The sequence below is a fragment of the Aptenodytes forsteri genome, unplaced genomic scaffold, assembly GCF_000699145.1.
Source record: "Aptenodytes forsteri isolate BGI_AS27 unplaced genomic scaffold, ASM69914v1 Scaffold198, whole genome shotgun sequence".
Classification (NCBI taxonomy): domain Eukaryota; kingdom Metazoa; phylum Chordata; class Aves; order Sphenisciformes; family Spheniscidae; genus Aptenodytes; species Aptenodytes forsteri.
In genome coordinates, this window is record NW_008795697.1 from 806,280 (window position 1) to 816,691 (window position 10,412).

At 55.9% G+C, this 10,412-nt stretch overlaps 1 protein-coding gene across 1 annotated transcript; it reads left to right on the forward strand.

Moving 5' to 3' along the window:
- Positions 1-6: 6 nt before the first annotated feature.
- On the forward strand, positions 7-9,762 carry LSS (lanosterol synthase (2,3-oxidosqualene-lanosterol cyclase)). Its single transcript, XM_009283149.2, has 20 exons — positions 7-17; positions 103-211; positions 879-1,000; positions 1,316-1,412; positions 2,250-2,385; positions 2,612-2,720; positions 3,051-3,169; positions 3,590-3,687; positions 3,824-3,851; positions 4,471-4,527; positions 5,239-5,310; positions 6,009-6,059; positions 6,209-6,358; positions 6,710-6,806; positions 7,016-7,121; positions 7,685-7,750; positions 8,176-8,256; positions 8,555-8,725; positions 9,195-9,273; positions 9,493-9,762. Exons 2-20 carry the CDS (start codon positions 162-164, stop codon positions 9,676-9,678), a joined length of 1,875 nt encoding a protein of 624 aa, XP_009281424.2. The 5' UTR covers positions 7-17; positions 103-161; the 3' UTR covers positions 9,679-9,762.
- Positions 9,763-10,412: the final 650 nt, after the last annotated feature.

A 10,412-nucleotide genomic window follows, 5' to 3' on the forward strand; every position in this document is an offset into this window, starting at 1 on the left:
CCTCTTCCTCCTGCCAGGTAGGCCTCACAGGGCACCTTCCCTGAGAGGGGTGAATGTGTTGCATTTGGCTTCGTGTAAGAGCCGCCCTGTCTGGTCTTCCAGGTCTCCTCATCACGTGCCACACTGTCAAGATCCAGCTGCCGGAGGGGTTTCGGAAAGAGATGGTGCGCTACCTGCGGTCTGTGCAGCTCCCGGATGGAGGCTGGGGCTTGTGAGTAGCAAAGATGCTTCTTTTAGTGATGGCACCTCCAAGGTCCAGCACTTGGAGCTGCTGTCAAATCTGCCCAGGTTTAGAATCATAGAATCATTAAGGTTGGAAAAGACCTCTAAGATCATTGAGTCCAACCGTCAACCCAACACCACCATGCCCACTAAACCATGTCCCTAAGCGCCTCATCTACACGTCTTTTGAATACTTCCAGGGATGGTGACTCAACCACTTCCCTGGGCAGCTTGTTCCAATGTTTAACCACTCTTTCAGTAAAGAAATTTTTCCTCATGTCCAATCTAAACTTCCGCTGGCGCAACTTGAGGCTGTTTCCTCTTGTCCAGCTTGGGGAGTGGGACTTGGTAAGTGTGATACCTCTGAGTGGTTGGACTTGCTTGTGTAGCACTCCAGGTACACCTTTTGCCACAGAGATGGCTGGAGCATCAAGTCTGGCTGCATCTCTTCTGTGGCGCTATATCCCAAAGCATCATGTGTGACAGGGTAGTGCAGAGCAGTGTTTCTCCCTGGGTTAGTTGGGTCTCCCCTTTTCCACAGTCACCCCTGGCATCCCAGTTCGCCCCGACAAAGACAGCTCTGTGCAGTGGGTTGTGTCTGGCTAATGTTAATAGCTGGCTAATGGCTATGCTGTCTCTGCGTATGCGTGTGACAGGCATGTGGAAGACAAATCGACGGTGTTTGGCACAGCACTCAACTACATAGCCCTGAGGATCCTGGGGCTTGGACCAGACGACCCTGACATTGTGCGGGCCCGTGTCAACCTGCACAGCAAAGGTCAGCTCCACTGTGCCCAACACAGCAGCTGTGGGGCTGGTATGCTGGTGAGAGAGGTCTGGCCAGACCCAAGGGCTGCGTGGAACATGGGGGGCTGCCAGGTAGTGGAGAAACTGTTGCTCTTGCTTGCCCTTGGTGGCACCCGCATTCTCAGTTAATGATGGGAAAGTGTGTTACGTTTTTGTACCATTGCCTGCTTGCCCTTTTTTGGGACATGTGTCTCGGCCTGAGTGGCATGCTCCCAAACATGGGAGAAGTGGACCCTGCGATGGGGAAGAAAGCGTTAACCCTGAAAGCTGATATCACTGTTTGCAGGAGGTGCTGTGGGAATCCCTTCCTGGGGGAAGTTTTGGCTGGCTGTCTTGAATGTTTACAGCTGGGAGGGAATGAACACGCTTCTCCCAGAGATGTGGTATGTGCCATTCTCGATGTGGAGGTAGGGTGTATTGTCAGTCCTGCCACCAGTCTCAACCCAGAGCTCTCCCAGGCACTGGTGTTTGCTGGGATAACTCCAGCTATGGCCTGGAACTGGGGGTGCTCAGGCTGCTTGTCAGCTGGGAGACCAGCAGCAAGGCCAGCCCATGGGTGGATAGCACTGAACACTGCACCGAAGGGAGATGCCAGAGCTCAGCCCTGTTAGCTCTACCCACAGGGTCCCTGATAACATCCATGTGCTCCCTGCGTGCCACCGGTATCTTCTGGTCTTGTGGCCAGCCAGAATTGGGCCTTAGCAGGACAGGACAGCCACATGTAAGACTGCCAGCTCTAACCCTCGCTCGTACCCTCTCTGATTACTCAGGGGACCGCTGGGTGTCAGAGAGGGAAAGTGTATGACATTTTCCCTGGGGGAAATCAGGGGCTGCACAGCACCAAGGGCTGCTGGTACTTTGTCATCAGATGCACTTAACCGTCAGTCTGGGCCTCTGCCTTCAAAGTCACTTGGGGAAGAAAGGTGCCCCTGAACTGACTTCTCCCCTCCCTCCTCTCTGAGCTCGGTATCCTGCCTGCCCTGTGTCAGCTGGGCCAGGAGCACTGTCTGCTGGCCCTGTTGGGGAGGATCTGAGCAGGGCCAGGCTGTGTGGATATTCCCTTCTTTTCTCTTGCAGCTGTACCAGCAGCAGCAGGCCTGGTACAGGGGATAGGGAAAGGCATGTCCTGCTGTGGGCATCCCCCTGCCAGCACATTGTCTCTCCGTGCTGTCCTTGGCCCTCCTTGTTCCGCACAGTAGCACCTTCTCTGTTGCGAACAGGTTGCTTCCTACATGGTTCCCAGCCCACCCGTCCCGGCTCTGGTGTCACTGCCGCCAGGTTTACCTCCCCATGAGCTACTGTTATGCCAAGCGTCTGTCAGCAGAAGAGGACGAGCTCATACGGAGCTTGCGGCAGGTAAGGAGCTGACCCTGGTGGGGCTCCCCGACAAGGATACGTTGCTCCCTGACCACCTCCTGTGCCAGCCATGTCCTTGTAGGCCAGCCTCTGGCTTGCGAAGTGACAGCTCTCATACCTGCACAGTCTCTCTGTCCAGGCAGCGGAGCCAACTTCCAGCAGTAAGCTGCCTCTGGGTGCTTGCTCCCAGCTTGCCAGGCTGATGCCCTTTGTTGTCTTGTGCCAGGAGCTGTACGTGCAAGACTACGCCAGCATAGACTGGCCAGCCCAGAGGAACAACGTGGCTGCCTGTGATGTGTACACCCCACACAGCTGGCTGCTGGGGGTTGCCTATGGTGAGTGCGGTGTTGGTTGGGGCGGGAGGGCCCTTGCCGGTGGTGATGGAACTGAAGCTGCTTTGTACCATGGGGGCTTTTTAGGGTCTACTGCCAGCTCCCAGTGTATGCCCTGGAGCTGGGATGGAGACATGGATTGTGTGATCCTTGGGCTTCTCCCTCCCTGAGAGCAGCAGGGCCTTGTGCCCAGGTCCTCGGGCCACCCTGGGGCAGAGCAGTTCCCATGCTTTCCTTGACTAGTCACATGAGCAGTGGTGCAGCCTGCCACAGCAAGTGAATCTGGCTGCATGGGGTGGGTTTTTCATTGCATGTCTCTTTCTTCTCCTGTAGCCATCATGAATGTGTACGAAGCCCACCACAGCACCCACCTGCGGCAGCGAGCCATCACAGAGTTGTACGACCACATCAAAGCTGATGATAGATTCACCAAGTGCATCAGCATTGGGCCGGTAGGACACTTACTGTCGATCCTTTAAAAATCTTGCCCCTTCCTCTTTAGGGACCAGCTTGTGGCCCTCCAGCCCTTTGCAACAGATCACCAGATCTTGCTCAGGCACAACTTCTGCTCCTAATGCTCAAGAGCTTAATGCTAACAGGGCACAGAAGATGCAGAGGGGATGGGGACAGCTATGGCCCTGGTGAGGGGTACCTCTCCTCGTGGTCCAGGGAAATGATCTGAGGGGAAGCTCTGGAGTAATCTCATGGCACCTGCCCCACTAACTCAGCTATGCTGAGTGATGCCACAGATGGAGAAGTCAGGATTAAGCCCAGGACCACCTCTAGGTGGCTTTATGCTGGGTCGGAGGGATATATGTCTCTGGGGCTCGAAAAAGCTGTATCCAGAGCAGTGACAGTGCTGCTCTCGGCAGATTTCCAAGACCATCAATATGCTGGTACGCTGGTTCGTGGATGGGAAGAACTCCCCAGCTTTTCAGGAGCATGTTTCCAGGATCCCCGACTATCTCTGGTAAGGGCTGAGCGTGGCCCACTTGGCACAGTGTAGGGCTCTGATTCCTGTGGAGTGAGCACACCATGGCTCCCAACCCACTTCCTGGCACTCTTGCTGTGCCTGCATTGCAGCACTGTGCTCTCTCCTCCCACAGGCTGGGCCTCGACGGCATGAAGATGCAGGTGAAGTGCTGTAGGAATTCAACTGTGACTGAGAGGGACCCTGGGGTGCTGGGGCAGCCCACGGAATAATGGGATAGCTTGTTCACCCTGGGCCTGAGCTCCTGGCATCTCGCCTTTGGTGCCTGGTGGCCTTGTCTGTCTCACTGCCGCTTCCCCTGGGTGTGCCAGGAGTGAGTAGTGTCCATCCTGCTAGTTTGCCTCTCTGTGGCTGTGAGCTGAGGGGGCAGCTCTAGGCCTCCATCCCCTTCATCCTCATGGGTCCTGGGAGAAGGGAAGGAGAAAAACAGGCCCCTGATACTGCATGTGGACTGAGCTGTGCTTCTCTCATAGTCGTTGTGTCCCTCTGCTCCTTATCGCTAGCCACCTCTCCTGTCTTAGCTGTGCACAGAGCAGGCTGAAGCAGCTGTCTCATTTCCTATCCCCTTGCTGTCCCTGAGCTGCTGCATCTGTCCCCTCTGTGCCAGCACATCAGCCATGATGCTGGGTGACATAAAACTGAGACGCAGGGTGGAGGGAGCTAGTGGAGGTAATGCAGGAGGGATATGCTGTGCCATAGAACCCACAGCTAGGTCAGGCTGCTGCCAGCATCTGCTCCTCACTATCTACTTTCTCTCTTCAGGGCACAAACGGATCCCAGCTCTGGGATACTACCTTTGCCATCCAAGCCTTCTTGGAGGTAATGCACCTCTCAGTGCTACATACTGCCTTGGGAAAATGGTCTCTCCTGGCGCGTCCCTGAATACCAGCAGCTCCTACTGTGCATCCCCTCAGAGGTCTGCTGTGCCAATTCTGGCATTGCATTGTATGATTGAGCCAGGCAAACACACGTCTTGTCAGAGCCTACCTCAGCCGTGGTAGGCAGGGTGCCCAGCACAGCTGGTGCAGCCCAACTTTGCCAGCTGCTTTTGAAGCAGGAGGCCACAGCGCCGGCCGAGTGGGTCAGGTTAGACTTCCCAGTTGCTGCAGTCTTGTGGTAAAACCCTGGCCCTTCCTCCTTGCTCTGCTTGGCCCCAGAGCATTGCCATTTGGCAGGAACAACATCCAGGTCTCCTGCTTTACTGCATTGGGGCAGAGACAGCTATGGTAGGCATGCTTTTTGGAGGGTGGTGTGATTGCCCTGGTAAGCCCCTAACCTGATCATGCAAATATCTCTCTCAGCGATGCCGGCAACAGTTGTTGGTTCAGTTCTCACTGTAGAGGTTTGTAATGGAAACAGTAAGCAAAGTATGAATGCAAACCTACAGAAAGGGCTATATGAAGGGACAGGCATTAATGGCACCTAAATCAGCAGGTCAGCAAGGTCCCAGCATATCCTCTTCTTCCTGAGAGGGCATGTTTGGTAGCCACAACTCCTTGCTGACTGCTGACTGTGCACCTCTGTTTCTAGGCAGAAGCCCAGAAGATGCCTGAATTCACGTCCTGCCTCCAAAATGCCTATGAGTTCCTCCGATTCACCCAGGTGAGCGGAGCCAGTTGGTGGTGTCTCTCACATGCTGGCTATGCAGACTTGGCTGCTTGTCAGAGCCCTGTTGGATGTGTCTGTTGCCTTCTGAAGGGCTGGACTAGCAAAGTCCTAGGGACAGCCTCTTGTTTTCTGCTCGCTGTTGCTGGGAGCCATCTTTGCAGCTTGGAGAAGACCTTGGCCAGGCCCAAGGATGTTTGGGTTGGCTGCCTGGGCTAAGAGAGGCTGGAAAAGTGAGAGCTTGGGCTACTTTGCCCTTCATCCTGTCTGGTGCCCACACATTTGAGGCACCCTTCTGGGAAACCCAGACTCCTTGGCTAGTGACTGCATGAGCTCAGCTCCTGCTAGCCAGGCCAGTGGCTCAAGGTGGGGGTCACCGTCACCAGCAGCTTGGTGCAAATGCAGTCATAGGTCTTGCCCATGGTGCTGCCAATGGGAGCATTGAAAGCAGATGGCTCCCTGGCAGGAAAGCACCCAAAGAGGCGACTTCAGCAACACTTGCTGAAACCAGGCCAAAATGTGATTTCTCTTCAGCACTCCCTGCTCCAGATCTGACCTCTTCCCCTGTCTGCCTCCCTCAGTAAAGGGCAGGTGGTGCCCAGTCCCACACGGTCCTGCATCTGCAATGGTTTCAGCCTATGGTCCTGCAGCCAGGCACCTCCAGCCTGCCCTCACTTGTTTCTTGTCTTCTGCAGATCCCAGAGAACCCACCCGACTACCAGAAATATTATCGCCATATGAACAAGGTATGATGGCTGGAACTGGTCTCTGAAGGACGCACGAACAGGGCAGGGATTTGGGCAGAAGGGATGGGAATGAGGGGCAGTACCTCCCCCCCCTTACAAGAACAGAACAGGTCAGGGGAAGGTGCTGAGCCCTCCCCACCCCTTTCCAGGGTGGCTTCCCCTTCAGCACCCGAGACTGTGGCTGGATTGTGGCAGACTGCACAGCAGAGGGACTGAAGTCAGTTATGCTGCTGCAGGAAAAGTGCCCCTTCATAGCCAAGCTTGTCCCCCCTGAGCGCCTCTTTGATGCTGTGAATGTGGTAAGTAAGTGCTGCAAAAATTAGGGCCAAGGGAAATGCGGGCAGCTAAACCGAGCTAAAATAAGAGAAGTCAAGGCCTGATGAGTTGTTAGATCTGGTATTACTAAGCTAGTAGAAGGCCTGTTGCCTGGTATGGCAACACCATCTTTACTGTGATACGGAGCTACATATGTGACGTAATGTAATGTGATGGTCCAGATTGGGCCTACCTGTCAATGTGGTTTGAGACCTGGGTTTGCCAACCCCATGGACTTGTGGGTCTGACTTTGTCCTCACACCTGGCTTGGGGCCAGACTGGGATGGTACTGCCTGTGAGCCAGTCCCAACCCCTCTCTCTGCTTGTCTGGACAGTTGCTGAGCCTGAGGAACTTGGATGGAGGCTTTGCCACATATGAAACCAAGCGAGGAGGCCACTTACTGGAGCTGCTGAACCCCTCGGAGGTGTTTGGTAAGGGGAGCTGTGTGGGGCTGTTCATCCTGTCCACTGTGAAGGGACACAGTGGACTAGCCTCGCCATGCCCAGTGGGTGCCTGGCTTTACCCCAGGTCCCTCTGTGGGATAAGCGTACCCTGGGTCCAAGGAAGAGGTTGGCAGTGTGTGGCTCGGAGGCTCCCCAGTGGAGGGGCTGTTGCACTGATATCCTTCACCTGCTGGCAGGCGACATCATGATTGACTACACCTACGTGGAGTGCACATCGGCTGTCATGCAGGCACTGAGACACTTCCATGACAGGTTCCCTGAGCACAGAGCCCCAGAGATCAGGTGAGGCACTGAGATGAGAGTCAGGTAGGGGAGAAGACAGGCCGCAATGTCCCATGCTGCCTTTCCTGGCCTCTGTTGGCACAGCCTCTGCTGAGCCTTGTCAGGGGTCTTGCCTGGACCTTTGCATTGGTGTGGAGCAGCCCCTGCGGTGGCCCTTGGTGTGCACACAGCTGGGATGCTGGTGACTTCTCCAAACCAGAGCCCTGCCCAAGAGGCTGGGGCCCAGCCTCTCTCGAGGAGCAGGGCATAGGCTGTTTGGGATCAGGCTGGGGGAAATTGGTGGAGATCTGCCTGCCTCTTGACTTAGCAGTTGCCCTGATCTTGCAGCCAGTTGTAGGCTGGGTCCCCTGCTTGCATGCCGGCATGAGGCAGAAAAGCACCGAACTGGTGCACAATTTGACTCTGAGATCCTGAACAACGTGACTGCCTGTCTGCATGCTTTTGCCTCTTGAGTGCTCTAATAATGGGACACATCAAAGCCTCAGAGGGACTGATGGATGCCCCTGATGAAGCAGCCTCTGAGTTTGAGCTGCTTCTGAAGCGGGTATCTTTTTCCTGACCAGAGAGACTCTGCAGAAGGGCCTGGACTTCTGTCGCAAGAAGCAGCGAGCCGATGGGTCATGGGAAGGGTAAGCAGTGTTCCTGGTGCCCAGTTTTCACCTGGCTGCCTGTGAGAGGGACCCTGATGGCAAACATTCCTGGCTGGCAGGATCTGTGGGAAGGGCAAGTAGGGGCTGATTCTCCTGTAGCTCCTGTGCTTTGCTCTCCTTTCCTCTCCCACCAGCCCAGGCGGAGCAGGCACCTTGTGCATTGCACAAGACCCAGACAACCCATAGGGGCTAGCGTGGCTCCAGCTCCTCTGGTCCAAGTGTCTGCTGACGCCTGAGTGAGCTGGGAGCAGGTGCTGGTGGGACTGGGCATGGTTGTGCCATAGGGGCAGGCAGGCTGCAGCTCTGTGCCTGGCTCTGCTCTTGCTGTGAACACGGCCGTGTCACAGCCTGCCTCTACCTGGAGCCTTGCACCCCTGACAGTACCGCTCTCCCCTTCCTCCTAGGAGCTGGGGGGTTTGTTTCACCTATGGCACCTGGTTTGGTCTGGAGGCGTTCGCCAGTATGCAGCACACATACCGCGATGGGTGAGAAGGGGCTGTCTGGTTCCCCTGCCCCTACCTACCTCTTGGGCCAGGGCAAGACTCCGTGGTGGGGCTGGGTGGATGCCCTGGCTGTGCATGGGCTCTCCTGCCTCAGGTACTGCTCCTCCCAAACCCTGTGCCTGTGATATGACCAGGGCACTCGCTACCTGAGCCTCAAACTATCGGGGCAGCTCTGGCTGTGGGCAGGGCAGAGCACAGCTCCTGTTTGCAGCTGGGAAACATGGGCATGCAAATGTTCCCTGTCCCCAGCCTTGTCTGATTCTCTGCCCCATCCTTGCAGGGCTGCATGCCGAGAGGTGGCCCAGGCCTGCCAGTTCCTCCTCTCCAAGCAGATGGCAGATGGTGGATGGGGAGAGGACTTTGAGTCATGTGAGCAGCGCATGTATGTGCAGAGTGCCATGTCGCAGATCCACAACACATGTTGGGCCCTGCTGGGACTCATGGCTGTCAGGTAGGAGCAGCCCTCACCTCTTCAGGCACCACCTGGCCCTGAGTGCTCAGTGAGATGGGAAATGCAGGCTGGGTTGTGTGGCAGGCCTGGCACGGCCCCTGGGCCTGGTTGGTGTGGGCCACGCACCCAACCATGTTTGTTCATGACCTCATTGGTCAGGAGCCTCCTGCAATGAGGGACTGGCCAGTGCAGAGCACCACAGGCCAGCGAGGCTCATAATGCCAGGCGAGGGGGAGCCAGTGCAAAGCAACGGTCTGTCTGGATCACAACCACAGGCCTCCAGCCTGGGAAAAGGTTGCCGTATTCATAATGTCTGGTGTCCTAGGGTTGTGAGGGGCCTTCCCAAAGCACTCAGCATGCCTGGTAGAAGCTCAGGGCAGCCTGGAGGTGGTTGAGTTCCCTAAGCACATGGATGGGGGTTTGCAGGCAGTTTGGATAAGAGTGCTCACATCTCCCTCATGCTTTCCAGGTACCCTGACATTGATGTGCTGGAAAGAGGCATCAAAGCGTTGATTGATAAGCAGCTGCCCAACGGGGACTGGCCTCAGGTACATCTTTCCTCTAGTCTTTCCAAGGGGTTCCCTGGTTTTGCAGATGTCCTGGGCATTGTGCAGCCATTGCAATGGTGTGCTTTCCTTTACCTGGAAAGGAAGCAACGTGTGGCTTTTGGTGGGGGACTTCAGGAAGGCAGTGAGCTCAGCACCGCATCCTGGACACACTGTGGTCCCCTGTCACCCATACCATCTTGCTCTCTGTCTCTCTCTCAGGAGAATATTGCTGGGGTATTCAACAAGTCGTGTGCCATCAGTTACACTGCGTACCGCAATGTCTTCCCCATCTGGACGCTAGGGCGTTTCTGCCGACTGCATCCCAACAGCCCTCTTGCTGGGCAACTGCAATCTGGATCCTCAGCTCGGGCGGGGAAGATGGTGCAGGAGGCCTTGTCTGCCTGAACCTGAGCCATTGCAGATACCATGGCCTCTGACTTGTCTTAGATATCGGCTGCTGCCTGGGGCCATGGGAGTGTTTCCTGCATAGGATATCTCAGTGCTGATCTTAACACATGGATGGAGACCTCTGCCAGGGAGGAGTGCTGCCATGGTGCTGCAGTCTCTGCTTTCTGTTGAACCTCTTCTAAAAATCCACTTTTAAAGGTTTTTCCCAAGTGTATCCTCCCTCATGGGATGGGGAGTGAAGTGCCTTTTCAGACCGGTTTGGTGAGCTGAGAAGAGAAAGCTGCCAAGCTGTGTTGTATTACACATCTAGACAGACCCTCTCTCATCCTGGGTAGAGCAAGGCTGCCTTTATCTTCCCCTCGTGCTGTCCAGGTTGGCTGTCTGCGGAAAGAGTGTGGAATTTGGGGCCTCCCCTGTGCCCAGGATTGTGATGGGGTGCACTGCACAATCCCTGCTGAGCTGGCCTCTGTCCTGAGGGTGCCAGTGACTGCCTTTGAAGTGCTCTCTGCTCTGGAGCCTGTGCTGGGAGGGGAAGGGCACCTGTCCTCCCCCAGACAGATGGGAAAGAGGAGTGCTTCGCTCAGTTTTCTTACCGTTCTCTCCCCCAGCTGGTGGCACCTGGCTTCCCAGAGCCTCACAGGTGAAGTCACCAGGGGAAACTGAAGCAGAAAGCACTGAGGTGGTGAGCATCAAGGCACAGCCTGGGTCTCTGCGCTCCAGCCTTCCCCCAG